General features: G+C 38.1%; 2 protein-coding genes across 3 annotated transcripts; both read right to left on the reverse strand.

The window, feature by feature from the left end:
* Positions 1 to 3357: 3357 nt before the first annotated feature.
* LOC113764050 (protein FMP32, mitochondrial-like) lies at positions 3358 to 7711 on the reverse strand. Of its 2 annotated transcripts, XM_027308085.1 has the most exons (8): positions 7253 to 7711; positions 7100 to 7159; positions 6546 to 6677; positions 6379 to 6438; positions 4200 to 4276; positions 4016 to 4072; positions 3839 to 3905; positions 3358 to 3752 (listed from the first exon to the last, which is right to left on the reverse strand). In XM_027308085.1, the coding sequence occupies exons 1-8, from the start codon at positions 7340 to 7342 to the stop codon at positions 3618 to 3620; spliced, it is 678 nt and encodes a 225-aa protein (XP_027163886.1). In that variant the 5' UTR covers positions 7343 to 7711; the 3' UTR covers positions 3358 to 3617. The 2 variants fall into 2 exon arrangements, with proteins under 2 accessions (XP_027163886.1, XP_027163885.1); XM_027308084.1 differs by having other exon boundaries at positions 7100 to 7711.
* Positions 7712 to 11070: 3359 nt separating this feature from the next.
* On the reverse strand, positions 11071 to 22859 carry LOC113763690 (zinc finger CCCH domain-containing protein 19). Its single transcript, XM_027307588.1, has 10 exons — positions 20721 to 22859; positions 20470 to 20549; positions 19400 to 19584; positions 17721 to 18645; positions 17469 to 17596; positions 16601 to 16660; positions 16468 to 16518; positions 16063 to 16133; positions 13448 to 13602; positions 11071 to 13355 (listed from the first exon to the last, which is right to left on the reverse strand). The coding sequence occupies exons 1-10, from the start codon at positions 22742 to 22744 to the stop codon at positions 11227 to 11229; spliced, it is 5808 nt and encodes a 1935-aa protein (XP_027163389.1). The 5' UTR covers positions 22745 to 22859; the 3' UTR covers positions 11071 to 11226.
* Between the last annotated feature and the right edge of the window lie 309 nt (positions 22860 to 23168).

Here is a 23168-nt window from a genome sequence, read left to right on the forward strand (position 1 = left end):
TTTGGTCTGCTCATTCATGTTATTGATATTTTTAAATCTTCAAATTTAAATCAAAGGAAAGCAGAAATTTGAACCATTCAAAACAAAAACAGAACAGTTGAGCGGTTCCTGGTGACCGTTGAAAAGTTAAAAAGAGTATTGTCCAACTCTTGATGTTACTCTCCTGTTAGAATATCGTGTTGAGCGCCTAACTTTGCTTTCAATCCTTTTGTCCTCGATGAAATTTTATATTTATATTTAGCCATATATTAACTGGACGAAGATTTTAGTCAACAATCGGCACGTTTTCCGAAATGGGATTTTTGGACTTTTATCAATTCCTCACAAAACATATACTCCTCCGTCCCATTTTGATAGTCCTGTTTCTTTTTTCACACAATTTAAGAAAAAGTAATTAACTTTGTTGGAAAAGTAAATTTAGATTGCTATTTTCTAAAATATCCTCACATTAAATATGATACAACTTTATGGGAACTTGAATTGATGGTAAAAAAAGAATCAACTCTCATTAAATGGGGTAGGTTTATAGTAACAACTACTTACATTGAATAAGGGTATTTTAGAAAAATTAAAATACAACTACATTCTTCAATTGGAAAGTGGACTACAATTTGGGACAGATGAAAAAGGAATATAGGACTATCAAAGTGGGACGGAGGGAGTAATTATCATCTATCTATACCAGAAAAACAACAAGCGGGCTGGGGACTCCCACAATTTCCTTTAATTTCCTTTTTTTTTTTTATTTTGAGTTTATAATTAGTGAACTAACAATTTTTTTTTTCACTTACTCTTTGTTTGTATTTCTATTGTTTATTTTCATCAATCCCATAACAAAGCGTCCTGTCACATGAAGATCATAAATTCGAGGTGAAAGGGACAATTGTTTATTGAATAAGCTTAAAAATTGGTTGTGACTTAACAGGACCTCTGAAGTTTATTAAACACGTCAGGTTTACATTATTGTGTTAGTATTTCCTGATTACGCATTCTACGTTTTCTTTGAGCGTTTCTAATGTGACACCCAATCAATCAATTTAAATAGGTATGCCATTTATTTCTTCTTGGTGTTTTGGGGGGCAAAGGGGAGGGTCCCACGAGGCCTGCATCAACGTCATAATGTGGGTTGGGTGCCCACTAAATAATGGTAGTACCAGCAAAGATTGAAGTTGTGTGGTGGTGCCAACTGCTAGTGGGGGTTTCGAATATCAGCCCAACTGGGCCGTGACCACTACCATAGTGGCATTTGTATAGTATACTGGTAGTAAGAAGAAGTAAGTATAAATGCTGAGTCGGTGGATTATCTCAACTGCAGTCTGCAAGTGTATTGTGCGACCCAATAATTTAAAGAGTTACTGAGGGGGTTGGACATGAGAGCGAAGGTTTTTCCAGTTCCCGACACTTTTTTAACTTCATCATCAATGGCTCGGTGCAACTGTAATTCTTAGTGGCTGCTGGTGGACTACTGGACCCCAAAAGTATCTTGTGCATGCCATGTGGGAGTCGTTGGCAATAATTAGGGACGTGCAGAACAGCAACGAAATTACGTTATCACGGTCCAGCCGTTTGGTCAAATAATCAAGGGAAAATTTCAGATACCTCCTCTGAGGTTTCTAACAGTCTCACTCCCTTCCCTTGAGGTTTCCAAAATATTAGACATCTGCCCTGGCAGAATTTTGGATTCCATTTCTTACATCATCGTGGGCGAAAAAACTTAGATAACTGCAAAGTTAGCAGATATTTTGTAATTATCTGGACAAATTTAGTTAAGTTAGTTATAAATACAGTCATGAACAAAATGACGCCAAATTTAGGTGCCAATTGGTAATTGATATATGGCCTAAAAAGTTTCAAGTACAACAAATCACTTCAATTAGTCTCTTTAAGCTATTGTTGATATATGGTAAAAATAGCTTGATACATGGCATAGAAAGCTCTAGATTCTCACCTTTGCTGCTGCATTTTGCTCTTATAAATGGTCTTGTGAACTGGTCATTGCATGTAGTCGTTACAAATAATGACCAGTAAGAGGAGTTGCTTTCTAGGGGTGAAACTGAAGTTCAAACCTTCCTTCAACCATTAGTTTTACTTACACCCCTTGAGGTTTCATCCTTGTTAAATTCTCTGGTTATTTTTCATATGATATTATCTCACTAGTGCAAGACAATGAGGGCATTTGTGCTATCAAGTTGTTTTCTCTCTCCAGCTCTCCATTTTTAATTGTTTATATTTTTGAATTGAGTTGGATTTGAGACTGTCTATTTAGTTTTAGGTAGGGGAAGTTTCTGATTATTTTAAAAACCTTAGGGGAGGAGTGTGAGACTGTCACAAAACTTCAGGGGAGATTTCTGCAATTATCCCAATAATCAAATTGTGCGTTTGGTTTTAGGACGAAGTATTGGGTCAATCAAAGCAATGGCTTGGACCGCGGGACTTTCAATTCATGCCTCCCACTTCACAAATTTAAGTACGATGCCTGATGCCTTTTCCGCTTTTGCTCCATCATATTTATCAATAGGATGGTAGTTCAATAATTGAGATTTTTGTCATTTAAACATATCATTCCCCACAATTGCCTTTCAGATCCCGGAAAATCTACCCAGAATCGTGTTAACTTTGACTTTGAGCTTATCGAATAAAACTAAACTCCCACTCTTTCTTTTTTTTTTTATAAAAATATTTTATTGCTCAAAATGATGAAAATTGTCCAGCACGAGGGTTCCAAAGAGATTTAACAAAGTAAAAAATTTTGGTATAATAAGCTGTGCAACTTTATACATATGACACTCTTTAACCCTTAGTTTGAGATTAAATTAGTGCCATTACTAGTATACACGCACTCAATCACCGTACCGTGCTATCAACAATCCTGATTACTCAAGAGAAATAATCTGAGTTGTCCATATAATTTATAAATAAACAACTCACGTCAAGGCGATCTCATTCGACAAGTCTGGGCTATCAACTACAGATCTGAGATCCCATGTTCTCAATTCAGCTCCGTCTCGTCATCTTGCATCGTACCCACAGTTACTGAAGGTGGGAGGTTACTGATACAATAGCAATAGCTGGCTAGTAAGAGAGCGATTTTAATTTTTCAGAAAATGAAACACTTCCATCCTCGGCTACCATAGATTACAGAGAATGACGACATTCGAGTTTCAAATGACGATATTAGAAGTGCCAACCTCCAGTCGAGAAATTCATGGTCAGAATAGTTGATCCGTCTTCTAAATTTGAACGTTTCTCCTGGCAGGTATGTTAACTAAAGTTTGTCAAGCATCCAAAAACAGACACCAGTCAAGCAACGGTACAATTGTTTTCAGGCAGAAGAATCTAGGAGCACAGTGTCACGTATGGCCGTTGAGGAATCGCTAAGATTAAATGTACTGAGGTCAACGACCTAAAGAATTACATGCATTGTTTCACAAGACCTATAGTCGATCCACTGTAAGCTGTGGCTTTCACGCCTTGCATATCAAAATTTGAAGGCGTGCAAATAGACCATCACTAAAAGAATGTAGCACAAAGTTACACATCCAAGAAATGACCTTTAGCATTAGTCTACATTTTCAATTTCTTTGCACGAGCTGGCCTCGTTCCTTTGAATTCCATTCTTACTTCTTGTCAGCAGCGGTCATGATTCGAATTAAAGCTAACCCAACAGCAGTGATGGATGCCAGGGTACCTATACAATATCTCATAACATCGTACTTTGCTGCTTCAAGTTGGGCCCTCAAAGCATGAATCTCCTGTAGTTGAGATACTTGCATATAAGAACCAATTGTGCATTAGAGAGCACATATTTCATTTCCCCAACACAACTGTAAAAACTCACCCGGTCAAGCTTGTTAGTAAGATTGGTTGTTTCCGAACTCTGCTTGGCAAGCTCATCACGTAAACGCCTGTACTCAACCAAGTGAGATAAGCATTTAAAATATAAATCAAATATTGCAGCGATTGATGGGACAGCCAAAGATCCAAAGAGAATGAGCAAAACATTATTATTCCTTACCCTCTCTCAAGATTTAAATCCAGACGCTGGCCTGCAGTGACCTTATCAATCTCATACCTGCGTCACAAAAAGGAATAGATTTAACTGACACTTTGTACTCATGCGAAATTAAAGAGCATTCCACTAAAACTAAGAGTAGCTCAGGTTCTTTCTCTCTCTCTCTGTACTTCCTTTGTCAACAAACCTCAGTTCACTGCGCATCTTTTCAATATCATTGTGTAGCTTTTCAGTCTCACGTTGCAGCAAAGAAAAATGATTCTCCTGCACAATATATGGTTAAGAAATATCAGAAAGAATCAAACACAAGAAACTTACTTACAACAAACACCAGTGCTCTTCCTTCACCAAAGCAGAAAAGTAACTTTTATCCGGCAAAGAGCCAAACTTAATCAAGGCTACTCAAAGACGATGGATCAGGGAATATCAAAAGAAGCACTCTATATAACTGAATCAAAATAAGACTTCAATATTAATATTTTTGTTTCCAACTGTAGACTGAAAGCTTGAAAACACTCCTAGCATCAAGTTCTAAATCACCAAGACAGAAAATAAAAGAAGAAATCTTTCACATCAGAGATTGGGAAGCGGACTTATATTGCAGTGATCATACTTCAAACATAATCATTATCCAACATTTTCCACCCAAAAGCTTCTGGGCTTTATCATTCTGCTCTCTTCATCACCTGAATTAAGGATCTTTACTTCTCCAACTTCCTCTTAACCCTCTATCATCCCAACAAAAGGGAAAATTGTCCCAATTTCAGTTTTCTTTCTTGGTAGGAGACTGGAGCAGTTGTTTTTTGTTTCTAAAAGCATGGAAAGGTCATTGTCATAAAGTTCTATATTCCAAAAGCAATCAATATGCATACATTATCATTACTGCTTTACAGTATATAAAAATCTACCTGATTCAGTTACCAGACTATCCGCCAATAAAAGTAAAACCATCCAGAAACCAGAGGGAAAAAAAGTAAGTGGGAAAAGCCAAAACACAAAGACCATGATGATCGGTGCTTGAGCACCTTTCTTTCCCTCCAAAGTTTTATGAAAAAAACTCTTACATCTCATGCAGCAATTCAATTTCCTAGCAATCAACAGAACCACAGAATTAGGTGAAAATGTCAAGCCAAATAAAATCTAATGGACTCAGAAAAGCAGTCAATGTGCAACCCAACAACAATAGTCAATTGCTGGAGTAGAGAAGGAACTTTCCCTTTTCACAAGTAAACCAACTCTCTTATGCCATCATTTGACATTTATGTAAGTAACTAAAAGATATTTCACGATATTGAGTGAAACTTAGGAGATTGGAGATACTCAAGCTTATGCTGATTATGGCCTTTTCCAACAGGAGATTTGTTGCACCAAATAGAGAAGATAAATTGAAACATTCTTTTCTACTGCAAAATGCCACTTGAGATGGTTGGGCCTAAGGACCATTGACAAGCCTGACCAAAATAATTCTAAATTAAGGAAGTAAGCTTGAATATTGCTCCTAACTCTACACTCTCCAATACTATTTTCTTTCTAGGCAACTCATGTTGTGGAAAGGTTTCAAAAAGCATTGCACCAGAAACCCCCATTTTCTCAAGGGGGATACATAAGGGTATAATATGCAATTTTGATATAGGTCATAGAGCACAACCTGGTAAGCAAGTAACTTGATCGTAAAAGCAGAATGTTGGAGGATTTCTATAACAAATTGCTGCAAAAATTCTTTAGGTGTAACTTTCCAATAATAATGCATGTTATCCGGCATTAGCGACTTTAATTAAGTAATCAGGCTATAGCTTAAAACTTATCCAATAAAAAATCTTCTGATTCTAACAGTTTTAGTACAAATATGAGAAAAATCTCTAAGGATTCACACTATTCCAAGATTTGGAAAGGCCTTTTCATGAACTTCTAGTAATTGCCAGATCCAAGCAAACACTTTTCGACTTAAAATATGATTTCTCTTAGTTCTGCATCACCCTAGTAGAACAATTAGCCGTTAAACTATAACAGAATATATGCTTTCTCGACATTCTTATTGAGCACTTGCTAACTTTCAGATACATAGCCTTCAAAAGGAACGCACTACTACAGACATGATTCAGAAGCTTCAATTTAGTTTTGTTGCTATAAGACCTTAAATTACCAATGGCACATTAAACTACCATATATAATAATCATTTTGATACCAATTAGATACCAGATGTTAAGAGTTACTCCCCATTAACACCAAAAATCTACGTGAAAATTAGAGGGAAAACAGAAAAATGATAGCTTATTAATGAGCAAAGCATGAGATGATGTAATTATGGATGCATAAGAAACTTCCAAATTCAGATATTAAACACAAACTACTAACATGTGCATACCTGGGAACTCTGTACTTCAGCTTTAAAGTTGGACAGATTAGCTTCATGTAACATCTCTGCCTACAAAGTCATGAGAACAGTCAATACAACCTACATACTTAATGTATTATGATTGTATTAGCAACAAAAGGCATGGACCAGAATACCAAATGCATAAAAACTCTTACCTTCTGCATTTCAGCTTTTGAGAGAAACGAATGACCTACATTTTCCAGGCTATCATTCAGAACCTCAGTAATAGCAGAGGTGATTGCTTCGGCTTGCTTCGGAGGTACACCTTGTGCTTCCAAACTCCTAACCTATAAAAGTAACAATATGCCCTAAAAGAACTTCTCTTAAACGTTCAAGGTCTTTTTGAATCATCTAACAAAATAACAAGTTTAACCTAATTTTTACAAATAGAATCAATACAAACTCTGAAACTACGAACACAGAAATTCATTTCAATGTTGTCTTAAAGTGTATTAATTGTTGAAAAAAAAACGCAGTATATCAAAATGAAAAGCAAAAGAGAGGACACGAGTGAGAAGAAAATCACGAGTCTACCCTAATTTCTCTGAATAGGATTATAATTGATCGCAAAAAAATTTCCATCCTACGATCAAAGAAAAATAAGTGTGGATATTCAAACATTTACGGATACAATATATTAAAATGCAAAAAAACAAAGGTTAAAAAACAAGGAATTACGCACAAATTGAAGAACAGAAAAAGAAATTACCAGCTTTAACGTATCAACGAGAAAGGCACGGTTTCCATTAGGTTTGGCAAGCTGAGAGATCTGCCTGATATCAAAACGGTTAGCGGAGGAATCTGAGGAGGACAACGAACCGTAGAAATTGACGGAAGAGCAGTTAGACTGAAGCTTATTTACAGAAGCAGAATTAGGCGCTGTAAACGTATTGCGGCCTCGCAATTTGGATAATCCGCAATGAGTTAAGCGCTTGCAAGCCGCCGCCGCCATTGATTTCTCTCCCCAGAAAGCTATCCTTTCTCGAAACTATCTGAATCCGTGGTGAAACGAGTAAGAACGCATATGTGGAGAAAGGAAAAATATTTGTCCGCGAGACAGCGAGAGAGAGTGAGGGAAAAACGAGAGGTGACTTTGAAAATGGCGCCTGGGAGGGGAGGAAGGCGAAATATGCTCAACTTTGTAAAAATGACAATCAAATGAGAGAGGGAAATTGAGGATGAGAGGCGGCGAATGGGAGGGGATTGTTTGAGAGGAGGAGAGTTGATTAGTTATAGCGGCCGCAGAGGCCAATAAAAATGAACGGAAACTTTTTTATTAGTAGTAGCAACTAGCATGAGATTGCTTGCTTGTTTTGCGCTGTCGTCTGCCGGCTACCAGTTAGGACTGGGAGCATATACGAATCTAAAGCATTGAGCTTAGTTCAGTGGCCACCATCATCACAGTTGACGGCGTGACCCTGCCCTCCCACCATTGATCACAAAATGTGCCGAGCCATTTCAAGTGGCTTCCAGACGAGTGTGTACTCGTCTGAGTCAGTAGGTGGTTCAGTCTCCTTCGATTTTCTTTCTTCAAATCCTTCTCTTTCCGTAGCATAGAATAATTATAGGTTTATCGTATCAATAATATATATATATATATACAAATCTAATTCAACAGTTGGTTTGTTCAATTGTTTTAAAAAAATTTAAAATTTTGTTCAAGTTTGATGGCTTATTTATTTGGTGAATGATCCTTTTATCATTAGCGAATGTAAAATATTAATTAAATTTGACGTAATTAGTTAACGAATCAAGTTCGATCAAATTTTTATTAAATTCGAGTATCGAATAATTTGATTCATTTTGTAACCTTAGTTGAAGTGAAAAATAGATATGGGTCAAAAATGAATAAACTGATATTCACATGTGCAATTGGATTTTGTCCAGTTCTATAATTCTATTAACACTTTTTTTCCCCTCTTATTGGGTCATTGCCCAGTTGGGGCATGCTGTAAAGACGATTGCCAATTGTGTCCTCCTATTTAGTATTTCGATTTCTTTTACATCTGCCCGTAAAATTTGGCATACCATCTGCCCAAAAAATTTACCGTTAAAGAGTTAAAATTACATTTACTAGACAGGCTTCCCGCGCATTCGTTTAGTAGACCGACGGAACAGGAACAACAAATCGTGCCTTGACAAAATGGATGAGCTGAAAACATATAGTACATGAACAAATGAAACTGCGCATGAAAATGAAAAGGAAAAGGAAAAGAAATATCCACAATTGATTAATTACATATACAACCATACGCTACTATGTATACATATACCGTACATCAGGAACCAGAAAATTTGCATGCACGTATATAAAGCATCAGGAGTTCAAAGAAAAAAGCAAGGAACAAACCCAGAAACACCAAGACGAAGCCAAAGATGCAGCTCTCATAGAAGAAGAAAACAGCAATGTATTGTCCGCCCTTTTCTTTTCCACCAGTTTTTTTTTCCAAAAAGACGTGGTAAGAAGATACTGAAGTAGTAGTAGAACAACTGAAATTGGCCGACCAAACTGCCATGAGCCAGTCTTCCCAGTTGCGGCAATGATTCAGCAAAATCGAAAGTTACCAAATTAGACACATTTACAAATGAATTAAACCACATAATGAGCATCTTCGGGGACAGAAGAGGAAACCCGGGATCTTAATTAGTATTGCCCTACTAAACTCACGATCACATCAAACAAAGAGTCAAATAAGTCCTAAACTAATTTTACCATAACACCACTCAAAAAGGCATCTTAAGGGGTAAAACGGTAAGCAGGCAACACACAGTAGAGTGGAATGCGGTAAAAACCAGCTAATAGCAAATTGTCTGGATTTTTCACTTTTTTTTTTTTTTAATTTGTGAGTGTAGAGCACTCCAAATTCTAACAATAGTAAAACAAAGAACCTCTCATTATGTTCGAAACTGGTAGAAATGAAAAAGACAAGAAATCTAGTGGGACTTGACCCACCTCGAATCCAATAAAATTAGTCATAAATCGTGGATTTAAAAAAGTCATTTCACAAGGATCCAAATCGATTTAAATAGAATTAATCGTAAACAGTAAAATAGATGCGAACTTGTGATTTATAAATAAAAAATCTTAACATGATATATAGCCGTTTCCTAATTTTTTTTTTTTTTTAAAAAGTCAACCTTTCAATAAGTACATAATTTGCCCTTCATTTTTTTTTTAATAGCTTCAAGACCAATTAAAGTAGGACATTTGTTACGAATGATGGTCTATAAAGACCATCTAGCATGACCATTGTTGGAGAGGTGGTCCATCAAAAAATTCCAATCAAAAGAACGAAGTGTTACATAAGGCTGGATTTTTGCCCGGATAAATCCTTAAAACACACAAAAATTTACGTGTGCACTGCAAGATTTGATTTTACTATAAACAATTCGACCACCTGCAAAATAGAAAAAGAACTGTGTTGGTCCAATATTGAAATTCTAGCATAATATCTTTCTATCTCTTCATTTGCATTTGGTGTTAAAATTTTTTATCATTATTTGTTATTCCAATTTTACCCCTAAATAAATAAGGATTTATACATATAACCACTACAAACAAACTAATAATACTCTTACTCTATATCAATAACTTCCAATAACTTTTTTTTTATTCTAACTTCCTTTCAAACAAACTTCCAATAACTTCTTTTTCTCTTTTTTTTTTTCAAATCAAACTTCTAATAACTTTTATCTTTGTCGCCAAAAAATAAAAAATAAAAAACTCCTAGCTTTTAATTGAGGGAGAAAACTTTAGTTTAATTTGCACATCCATCTCCCACTAGTCATGGATAAATGCTTAATCCATTCACAAGTGTTGAACAACAATCGTGCATAAATCTTATAAGGTGGAGTAATTCATAAACTTGAGACTGTCAGTCAATTTGAATTCCCTACACATATTTTTTTTATTTAAGTATATGTCATATTATCTAGTGCAGTCTCTCTTTAAACATTAACTGGTAGCTTTTCTTTTAACAAAGCTAGTAAATATAACACAAGTTTACAACAGAGGTAAAATCTTATTACTCAACAAATCAATTGATTAATACTTAGAAAGATTCTACAGTGCGGCCAAGGTACCAAACAATTAGCCAATAAAGAACCTTATGGTTAAAGGCTTAGCAAAACATATACAATCACTTTCCTGCATGAAATCAAATTTCCGTGAAGGAAGGAATGGGTTGAATGATACCAAAGGAGGGAGTATAAGTGAAGTCTCCGGCACACAAAAAATCAAATTTTCATGTAATTAATCTTGCAAGATCAAGCAACTTCATAAATGCCATTCTGGGAATAAAAGGACAAGAACCCCTTTTTTTGTTGAGGGAATTCAAAAACATAAAGCTCAAAATGAGAAAGAAAATTCGAGTTTCATTCTAATCTTTCAACTTGCAAATTGTAATGCAAATTCAGAAAGTAACTTCTTCAGGGCTCTCAAAATTGGTGGTTTGCAGATCTGGTGCTTCCATCTCCCGCCAGCTTCACTCGTTTACAGGTCTACCTGCATTAGGGTCAGAACGATAAAATAAAATCCAGTGCAGTCTCATTTGGTCTCTATTTCTCCATCTCTTTTCTCCGCTTTTAAGAGGGATAGCAAGGTCATGTAACAGTACTGCCCACGAATGGCAAGCTCTCTTCGTAGGCATTAGGTTCTGTAGTCCATAAACAGCGTGGATCGAATATGCCAAAGCAAAATTGCATAAGAAAAGATGTGCCATGAAACCGCACAAAAAGTTTTACAACTGCTACAAAGCACCAAAACAGCCTATGATGAAATCGAAATTCTAATTATATTACTGTACAAAATCGTTCTATCCATGCTAGACTAGCAAATCACCCTTCATGAATATAATTACAATGAGACCCTTTCCTACACTTCCCATTCGTATTGTATGGACACAGTACGCCTCTGGGAGCATTGTAAGGTCCTCGTCCTCTACTGCCAAAAGATGACTGCCTATTCCATGGCCTGCGATTTCCATAACCAGAATCTCCAACCTGAGGACCCTTGGGCCTGCTGTCACCAAAACCAGAATCGCCTACCTGAGACCCTTTGTCCTTTTGACCCGAACTCCCCCATGTTCCCTGGTTCCCAGGTGGAGCACCCCAACCTTGGCTTGTGTTCCCTGATGGTGCCACTTGAACAGGAGCCCCTTGATTTCCAGTTTGCATCGCCCATCCATTCCCTGGTACTGGAACTTGAACAGCAGATCCAACATTCCCACCTGGAGCAATCCAACCAGGGTTTGCACCCCCAAGGACCATTCCCTGAACTCCAGAGTTCCCAGGTGCTGCAACCCACCCAGAAATTACATTACTTGGCATCTGCCCTTGGACGGAAGATCCTACATTCCCCGAAGCGCTAGCCCAACCATGATTTGCACTACCAGGAGCCGGCACTTGAACAGTAGCTCCCCAACTAATGTTTGTAGTTCCTGGTGCTACCCCAGTCCAACCCATGTTTGGGTTTGTTTGAACCGGCGCCCAGCCTGTACTTGAATTCTCAGATCTCAACACCGAAGCAGAAGAGTTGTTCTCTATCAGGCCTGTGCCCCAAGCTAGATTGGGCATTGCCGGGGTCTGCATATTAGGTTGATTACTCTGAGCTGGAGGGCCCCAAAACTCAGGCTGAGGCAAAGCAGGAGCACCTGTGGTTGCAAAATTGCCAGTGGGATTCTGAGCTTGAGGTGAAATAACACCCCAGGGACCATAACCATGGGATTGTCCAGGCATAGGAACAAAATTACTTGGTTCAACCTTTTGAGTAGGAGGCCCCAACCAACCATGACTTTCAATGCGAGGAGTCTGATTATTTCCCGATTGAATTGGATGAGAACCATTGGTTTGAGCAGGATGATGGCCGTGCTCCTCCAGTGTACGTGGTTCCCCTGTTGCAGCTAATGAGGGAATTTGTGAAGAATTAACAGAACCTAAAATATTCTGTTCAGAATTAGTAGCTTGACCAAACCTAATACCAGAAACAACAGAATCATTTTCAAGACTGTTCATTAACTGCTCCCTGGAATTAAGAACTGAACCATGCACAGAAGGAAGATTCCCGAGCTGTGGCAAAGCTGCAGCAGGTGATTGGATGCCACCAGCATATGAAGTTCCACCAATGAGAGTACCCCCATGTTCTCCAGTCTCAACTGTATTACTATGTTTTGGAGTGGGAGAAGGAAGATTAGACAAGTTAGTCCTGGTCCACTTTTCTGTAGAAAGTATCGGGACCTCAGCAGGTGGAGCAATTAAGCCCTTTGATATGTCCAAATGAAAAGTTTGAGCCTCACGATGCTGATCACCATTTGATCTTTCTCCAAATGAATTTTCTCGAGATAGAAGCAAGGATGTTTCAGAAGTTTTCCCAGATGCTGCTACAAATTTACTGTCTCCTGAGGTCTCCTTGTGGAGCTTTCCAGCCAATGCATCAGTCAAAAGTATAGACTCATCTTGTTTTTCAATAGCTCTCCAAATTCTCAAATCAGCAGGGAAGTATCCAGTGTTGCTCCATTTACGCAACTGCGCCATAGAAAATGGTCCTTGAACTTTCCCAGATGGATCCTGGTAATGCCATGCCTTTTGCGTCTCATTAATTTTCACAACAGTTTCTGCTTCCTTAGCTGGGAGAGATACTGATAAATTTACTGATGCCATAGAATTAAATCCAGCAATATCAGACTTAGTATGTTGACTGAGATTCACCAAATTATTCAATTCTTCACGGTTTTTCTCTCTTCCTTGATTCCATAGATCCTCATTCACCATACTGCCACTTTGATTGTCACTGGCATCCTCACTAGCGATTGACAAATTTTTACTGAATATGGTTCTGTTTGGTTCCCGATTCTTGTCTGAAAAATTACCTCCATTATGAGAATCTTTAGGAGAATAATCGCTCCGAGGAGAAATTGGTGCCCTTCCACGCCTGGTAAAGCCAGAGTTACTGGTTTTCTGGAAAACTTCTGCATGAACCAGAAGGAACTTATAGACCTTTCTCCTTCAAAACACAAATCTTTAAAACATCAAGAAAAAAATGACAACAAATTAAAAGAACCTCGTCTATTATCATCAGTATCACTGTCATCTTCCTCTGACTCATGATTTGGATCCATTTTAGGATCAGAATGTATTTTTGGAATTTCCTCTAATCTACGCAAGCGCTCCTCAGGTGTCTTCAGAATCTGCAATTTCTCGACACATTCTCTAAGCGTGGAAGCAAGTCAAGGGCTAAACTCGTTTTTTTTCAGTGAACAGTTGTATCCAAAACCCATTTGCTTGAAATACAGAACAATCATTAAATGAAACACAAACCAAAGGGCTAAGTAATTACAAGCATAGAATAATCTAAAAAATGCATTATATATCTGCACAGAGAGAGAAGGGCGGAGGCCAATCACTTTTTTCCTACGTCTCTGGGTGCATTTCCAGATACCTGTTTAAGAAAAACACCATCCTGTTTATAAGAACCAAGTATCCATTGAATTTATGGTACCGAAAATGCAATTTGTTCAGATTTTCCTTCACCACCACTCCTTTCTCACTCTCATTCTTCCCACTTTCTCAAGCAGCAAGGTGTACTATAATGTATCTAAAAAGTACTGCAACCAAATGTCCAAATTACTGACAGACATAAACATGTAATCATGTATAGAGGTAGTGAAGTGTGCAAGTGTAAATCTATGTATGTGGAGGGAGTATAAACATGGCTAAAAAGTAGTGCAACCCAATATCCAATTTATGGACAAATAAAAAATGCACAAGGCTACTTGAGTACACAAGTTTGAATCTAGTATCCACCTAAAAGTCGACTTCAGTAAAATTTTAAATCAATCATGGTTGATATAAAGCCAGAAGTGATTTCTCCAATGAGGAAAGAAGATTAGTTCTAACTCTTGAAAACTAAAGTGAGGATATAATTAGCTCAATAGCCTCCAATATCCATTCAATGCTATCATAATAAACAATTAAACTTAACCAAAGCAGACCAATGGCAAAAATCTTTACCAATACTGCTGTACCGCATATACCCTAGCTCTAAACCCCATGAGGTTTTCTCCAGATCAAATGCCCAGGATCTTATTTGGGACAGTGAAACCCATTTAAAGAAAACAACAGCACTTTTTCCACCTTGACATCATGGTTTAATCTTGGTACTGGCAATCACATTAAGACAGTAAAATATCATCCAAAGAACCTCAAAAGCCCAATATGGCTTGCCACAAGAAGATAAGCAGATCCATCCATAAATAAGTTGTTGCCACAACTAAAACACTGATATGACTCAGTAGACACTCCAAATGACAAAACAATGCAGATTCTTCTCAATGCATAGATTTAAGGTGAACCACCAAGCCCACAGCAAGTTTAACAGGGGTTGAGTGAGAAAATCTCTTCCTAACATAATACATTTCCACTTCTCCCTCCAATACAACACTGTTTACAAATACTGATTTACTGCACACAGAGTCCTAATAAAATGACACCATCTACTCCCTTACCTCTCTCTTTGGATAAAGCATAATTATAAGCAAATATTTCTTTCTGTCATGCATTTCCCCACAAAGCCAATCTCACAAAATTCCAAGATCTGAAGAAACTTTTTTAAGTCTTTCAAGATGTAATAACTCGAAAAAGTGGAAAACCATGTTCTACATCCTATAAACTTAACAAGATTGTCAAAATAGCATAACCTATCTGAAAAACCATAACTCCCCATAAAACTCATAAAATATCCATCCAAAGCTTCCCAAAAGCCTTAACATAAGTGTTTCCCATTAGTCACTACCAGCAAAGAATTTGGAGAAATAACCCTAACAAATTCCAGAGTCAAAATAATATTTCCTAAAATAATCACTTAGTTTAAGTACACTAAACTTTGGGAGAATTCTCCACACCTCATAACCCAAGTGAATGACACACAAGTCTGATGGCTCAAATAATTATGGCTAATGCAACTACCATTCAGGAGTAATACCACAAGACAAATTTCCAAATCAAAATATTGCCAGCATTATTGTCAGCATGTTAGTTCCCCAGAACAACTTCAGCAAACAAAAGACATATTTTATTTAAAATTCAAATTCCAAAAGTTGGCAACGGATTCAATATCAAGATGAACCCTAATCAGAGCCCAACCTTAGATTCAAGATTAAACAAACGACTATGCAATAACAATCCACTAATCAGATATGTTTACCTACCAATCACAACCAAAAACCTACGCCCTTGAGGATAGAACAAAAAAAAAAGACAGATTGAATAGGATTTATTTTCTATGTATTAGAGAGAAACTTGGAATTACTCCATCTGCAGGGCCCCCATACTGCATAGCACTCAATATCATAAACATATCAAGTGGAATTGTATAATTTAGTCGGCTTCAGCATTCAAGCAACCATAGCAGATAAATAGCCTGACATGAAGCACAGCCCAACATCAAATGCAATTATATTTACTAAACTTGTTGCACACTATGGAACACCATAGTCCCCACATGTACAATGCAGAGACTGTTATGCAGTCAACTGGAAAGCAAAATTTCAAACTCATGGCAGGGAAAAAAAATTATTAACCTTAAGGAACAAAGGCAAAGTTATCAAACAAGCTTAGCTATCATGTTCAAGATAGAAAAAAAAGATTCGTTGAAAAACTTGAAAAAGTGAAGGATATTCCTTTCTACGCCCCATATCACTTGCTCGATCACGAAGATGACTAAGTCGGAGTGTTTCTGACTCCAGCCACTGCAATGCAGAGTAAATGAGCATGCATGGTAACAGAGCATAATTAGCATATGAAATCCTTAAATACAGTCATAAGCTACAAGTCATTACTGATGACATATATAATATAGACGCGGAACAATGGAGGAACCAAAACAAAGTTGTCAATATTTTCTTCTTTTTTTTTTGGGGTTGGGTTTTTTGTGGTTTTGGGGGGGGGGGGGGGAGGAGGAGAGGAGGAGGTGGACAGTTTCTCTTCATGCCTTATGCACGCGTGCAAGCAATTAGAAAGGCCATATCTATCCAGCTCCAGTAAGTCAGGTACATTAAAGAACAGAAACATTAACGTACTTACATCATTCACTCTAGCTGCCTGTATTTCCATGGCCTTGTCAAGAATGTCACCCTACAAACAGCCAGGTTCACCATTAGTACAACAATCAACAGAGTTTTTCATACCAAAGTAGGAAGAGAAACTGTGTAGATACCACAGTCATTCTGTTAAGTAGTCCACATTTTATACTTTGGCGTAGTCGCTTGCATTCTTCCTGACAAATCAAAATGAGCATGTGTTAATAACTTCACTCTATCAAACCTGAGGGAAAACAACAGACCAGGGTTTAATCCTTTCTACCATCAAAGTTAAACAAAAAAGGAGAAACAAGATAATAAACTACAGGTTTATTAAAACAAAAATAATATAATAATGTGTGTGTGCATGTCTGTGTGTGTGCGCGCGCGTCCATGTATGTCTGTATGTTTGTTTGTCCATGTATGTCTGTATGTATGTTTGTAGGTAGGTATGTAAAGACACCAAGCACATTCTTTGAGTAATACAGAACACAATCAGATACTTATAAAATTAGTTAGTCAAGGTGTTTGACTCTGACAGTACTGGGAAAACATTTTAAAATACAGGAATGCAATTCAGGTGCTTCTTCACCATTCATGGTATCCTGCACATCACATCTAAGCAATAATGCAAAAAAGAATGCTGAATTGACTACATTCATATCAACCACAGTCTAAAGGCAGAACTTTGTAAGTAATCAACTGAAACCATAAACTTATTTTTATACACAGAAACTAGACAATGATTGGTGCAATAAATCCTCAAAAAAATTGACTAAATCACATCCACTTAGTTTTTAGAAGACACATCTTCTTTCTTGGTAAAAACCAAAAACATGTCCTCATTAATAAATGATATTAGGCAATACTTCAAGCAATAATACTCCAAAAAAGATTCCCTTTCTAGTCATATTTTCCTTTGGCCAGGGGATGGCAAAATTGTCACAAGAGAGAGGATACTCCACAGGTGCTTTAAAGCTTACAAATACACATATTTAGGATTACCTCAGTGAAGTCTTGATTAGAAATTGTATCAATGGATACAATCTCTGTCTTGTTTAAATTTAATATCTCCAACATCATATCAGTTGTCCTTTTGCCAACTTTATACGGCTCAGCCGCTTTGCTCGTACCTACGTACAAAATCAATTTTCTTTTAGAGGGGAAGACAGGGAATTCAGAATTTTGCCATTTGTCAAATCCCTGAAATGCATAAATCAAAGTTTGAAATAAGCAGATGGGGGTTAAAATAATTACCCACAACTTGCACCAGCCTGTAAAGGTCCTGTTTTTGAGTGTTACCAGAAATTCTTATTCGCACAAAAGTACCAATAACTTTGTGCTGGAACTCGTCAATATCTTCAATAAGGTCTTCCATCAACTTTCGCCGCAAGTAAATTAAGTTAATATTATGAATATCAATTGCTGCATAGTCATAACGGTTAGCTAAAGTTCCTCTATTGTCAACCTTTTTTCTTATTTTTCGTTTCCTCTCTTTATTCCCCTTTGTAGGTGTTTCAGCATTCTCATCAACATCCAGCTGGTTCACTTCAGTATCAACAACACTCCCTTGATTATCCTCCGTATAAGCATCCTCTTTAATAAGAAAGTGAGATTCAAGGAGTTTTAACATTTCAAAATGACCGACACGGGGCTTTCCGAAAAGATTTTCAAGTCTCGTATCGCAAATAATTTGACTTTTCTTGCGAGGATCACGAAGTTTGTTCCTTCTGATATATTCAAGCAGGAGAGCCTGAACATCAAATTGAGACAGAACAGATTTATCACCATTTTTCATGTGCACAACAAATTCCAGAAGTTCTTCCGATGCCCATTCAGTCTTGCCTGGTGAAGAAATGTCTTCACCACCTCCTCTCACAACCGCACCAGCAGATTCCTCTTCATTAGCAACAGATCTTAACCGTTTCTTACCCTTTTTCCTCTTTGGTTTACTCGCTTCAGGATTCTCACCAGAATTTTCTGTACCAGAACCTCCAGCATTGCAAGTTACTACAGCAGCCTCAGGTGACCCTACCTTGCCTGCTGATACATCAGAACCCTTCCAGGGATTTTTGGCCTTGGCAATTTCAGCTGATGATATACACAATTTGGATTTCAAATCTGTGTAGTAATCCTTGAAGAGATACTCCCAGCTACTCTTATCATCAAAATCAATCTGAACCTGCATCAAGCAAAACAGGGGAATCAACAGATTAGTACAGCAATGATGCAATAGAGTAGAAAAACTAAACCATGCAAACAAACAAACATTCATGAACATTGAAACCAACGATTCTTGTAAAATTCACTAAAAGAGACACCAAATAGCCCCACCATATCATGAGCAAAGTTTAATCAAAAGATTCACAATTTTACAGCAAGACAATTTTTAAGACCTAAACCAAACAATCCAATTTTGCCTGGAAAACCAGACATGAAAAGCAAACATTAATCTGTTAAAGATGCAATAGTGTCAAAACAGAATTGATGTTGAAGGGTTAAAGGAATAAAATTAGTGTTGTTCAAATAATTACATTCTAAAGGGAAAAAGAGGTTTATTAGCCAGAACCTTTGTCAACCCAATTCACATTCTCTCCCTGAATGGTAATAGCAGGTATTATGGGTTTTAAAAGAACCAAATAATCATTAGATGCATATGGTGAAAACTCATAAAGAAGTCAAATAAAGCATTAGGCCAAGCACGCCCACAAAGATAACAAAAAGATAGAAGCTATTAAAATATGAACAAACCAGCAAACCTATCAAGAGAAAAGTTAAAATAACTATTACAACCAATATACAACGAAAACCAATCAGAATGAGTATGACCAAGGCCTAATTGAATATAAATTACTCTACGTAGTACTTACACCACCAAAATTAAAGGTAATTCTACCTATCAAGAAAGGGAAGAGAGAGAGAGAGAGAGAGAATACATTGTTAGTGTCTTTGTCATCGCTTTCAATTAGCTTGACAATCCTCATGCATGTCTCACAAAAGCCTTTATTTCCTCGGACACATAAGAAAACAGCATCTTTCACACATCCTTTGCACAAGGCAAAAGGACAGGTAAGACACATGTAATAGGCATTCTTTTGACAAGTGCTACAAATATGCCAACCTGAAAAACAACAAAAGGACAAGAGTGCATGTCAAAGGCAATCAAAACCTGCATAAATATAACACAACAATGTCAAATTGAATATGTCTAACCAAAACGCCTATTCCAACATTCTAGTTCAACGAAAATGGCCCTCTGTACCCACAGAAGACAAAATCAATGGAAAATGATAGCTCCTAATTACATCCCAGCAATGAAAGAGCAAGCAGAGATCAGTCAACCATATTTTATGAAAAACTTCAGCATAGAAAAACGATTAAATAAAAGCATGAAGTGGAGGGCTCAATTTTCCCAGAGTATACGTTAGCAAGTAATCATCCTTTATCAAACTACATGTATAGAAAATAATGTCAATTGTAAGAGCATGCTGATATATCAACTTCATCAAGAATAATGTTCAAATGTCATGTCTCGTCTCGTATGATATACAAACCCCAACCCTTTTAACATGACCAGTCAAGTCATTTCTGCAATTTCCTGAGGCTCTCTTTCCTATTCTTGATATTCCAAAAGTGTGCTTCAGTTGGTGCAAAGAAACTATCACGCAACTGAGGTAAGAAGAGGTATTCAAACCCTGTAGCAATTAAAGGTTAGTCTCATTGGACATGTCAATAAGTCACGTTCTTCAGTTTTGAGAATATCTTAGGTTGTTCGCATGTTAAATCAGTCTCTCGAGAGTGAGTACAATAAGCGAATAAAGCTTTCAAAACTACTTAAGAACAGATAAATTTCACAAAGTAGGTAGCAAAAATCACATATAAACAACTAAAGAGAATAGCACTGCACTTATGCATCTGAACCCTCCAAAACAAATTTAAGGTTAAGTGTGAATATTGTTGCATCCCCGCATCTAACCATGTTCGCAGAAGAGACGGAAGCACTTACCACAATTCCATTTGCCCTTTGCACGGAAGAATGCCTCATCCCGATTAACACAAGAAGGATGATATGCCTTGGGGCAACCCCTGAAAAAATAATGAATCAATATCAGTTACAAAGAAGGCACATAAGTAGATACAATAAGCATGTGGATCATATTCAACACATTAGTTAATAAATTTTCAACCCTCACATTCTCTCCTCTGAAATAAATTTCAAGTGGAATGGAATTCAATTTGAAAAGCCAGCATACTTACCGCCGGTCACACAGCACAAGGTCCCCCCCATCAAAGCAAATGAAACAAACATCCTCATCCATTAGCTTTTGAGCTCTTCCTCCAATTTTAGAATTAGTCAAATTTTTAGAATTCTTCCCCCTCTTGCGCTTCTCTCCAGCAGCCTTGCTTGACTCCCCAACATCTGTTTCAGTTTCCAATTCCGTCTCCGCCAGAGCAGATCCCTCCTCAGCAACCACGTCTTCATCTTCCTCGTCTTGTGGAACAGACACTGAATCATCTATTTTAGCATTGGACTCAACATCACTAACCCTAGTAGTCACCATTTCAGCCTCAATCTCTTTCTCCATTTCAGCCTCAATCTTCTTCTCCATTTCAGTGTCCGCAGTTGGAATCCCCTCCTCTTGAATATTTTCCTTATTTTGCTCAATACTAACTGTAACCACTGACTGTTGACCAACAAACTCCAAATCATTTGGCACAGAATTTTCAGGTGCTGCCATTTGCTTCTTTTCATCCATCTCCGCATTGGCTACAAGACTTTCCTCCTCCGCCACCCCACTCTTACTATCTTCCATTTTTTTTATGTCATTCATTGCTGCGTCGCCTACAATACCTGTCTCCTCACTAATACTTATCTCTTTATCCACCTCTTCTTTAGCTGAATTTGGAGGTTCATTATCATCCAATTGTAAACCATGTGAACCCATAATATTTTCACCTTCAGTTACCTCAGCGGCCGAAGTGGATATCTCCATGTCCACCTTAATCTCGGTTTTCACAATCTCATCTACCATTGCTTCTTTACCGTCAGGTAACTCCTCTTTCTCCTCTCCTGTCACCACTGCAGAAGATTCCACGGGTATCACCGCCATTTCTGCATCTTGCTCAACTGTGACTGATTCATTAGGGCTTGATTGCAAATTGTCTGGCCGAGCAGGCGGCTTTTCTCCTCCAACCATGGCCACAGCTTCGTCAACCACCACATCATTGCTCCTTGCAGCAACAGATTCGGCACTATCAAGTTGGGAAGAAATAGCTATGTTAGATGCATCCTTCCCTGCATCACCTACAGTTGTGTTCTCCACTTCAAATTCCCCTGTCTCAACCACTTCTTTGACCTCTTCAACCTCTCCAACAGCAGCCACAGACTTGACACCTAGTATAGAGGCATCCTTCCCTTCATCACCAACAGTTGCCTCCTCCACTTGAATGTCCCCTGTCTGAATCACTTTTTTGGCCTCGTCAACTGCAGCCACCGACTGAGCACCTACAACGGAGGCATTCTTCTCATCATCACCTGCAGCTGCCTCCTCTACTACTAAGTTCCCTGGCTCAACCACTTCTTTGGCCTCCCTGACGTCGCCAGCGAGAGAAACATTCTTCTCTTCATCACCTGCAGTCGCCTCTGGAAAGTCCACTGGCTCAATCATTCCTTCGACCTCTTCAGCCGCAACCACTGCAGAACCGGAAAGCGTATGATCAATGATAGCAGAAACATTTTCCCCTCCGCCCACCACCTTCTCCAATTCCGCGTCAACGTCCCAGACAGGAGTTTCCTCTGCCAGCACCTGCAAGTGGGCTTCTGCATCCATCACCGATTTCTCGCCACTATGAATATCAGAGTTCTCTCCACCAATCTTTTCCTCCAAAAACTCCACGTTTGACTCCGCCACTAGAACTTCCTCCGCTACCAATCTCTCTCCACCACCAACAACCACCTCGGCCTCCACTTTGGCTTCGGCAACAACATCCGCCGCGACCGCTCCATGCATGTCCTCTGCCCCTTCGAGTCTGCCTTCTAAGGAGGCCTCCTTCTCCAGTGCCACCACCTGGCTCTCCAATTCGGCACCTAGCGCCAACACTTCGCTCTCTTTACATGGCACATTTGAGTCATCTGAATTAGGAACAAATTCACATTGTTCGGCGTTGTCTATTTCTTCTTCACCAATCAATTTTTTCTCTTCGATTATCTGCTTTTCACTAGCTTGTTCAGGCGAGGGTTTATTTATATTCGACGAAAACGTTTCTCCATCGTCTCCCATAGGAAACGATTTCAGAACCCTAACCCTAAAATTAGTATATACAGGTCTGTTTTCCTTTTTATCTATGTATATCTGCAGAGACGTGAAGTAACATATGAGTGTGCAATTGTACCTGAACTTGTTTATCGAAGCAGCAGATGGGAAATGGGGGTTTTGTGACGAAGAGCCTATAAAGAGGGCGAGATTCCGAACGGACTTTGTAATTGGGCCTCGTGAATTGGGTATCCTTTGGGTTCAATTTGGCTCGGGTATGTCATTTGTGGAACTTTAGTAGGAGTATCACTTTTTTTGTCTTAATTTTGTACACGTCTCCAAAAAAGAACGAAATGGTCTTCCATTTTTGTCATCGTCCCAGGCTTCTTTAAGCCCACCAAGAAAGCCCAAAAAACTGTGTAGGTCCATTAGACTAGCCTGCCTTTGGTTT

Source organism: Coffea eugenioides, chromosome 2 (genome assembly GCF_003713205.1).
Source record: "Coffea eugenioides isolate CCC68of chromosome 2, Ceug_1.0, whole genome shotgun sequence".
In the NCBI taxonomy this organism is placed as follows: domain Eukaryota; kingdom Viridiplantae; phylum Streptophyta; class Magnoliopsida; order Gentianales; family Rubiaceae; genus Coffea; species Coffea eugenioides.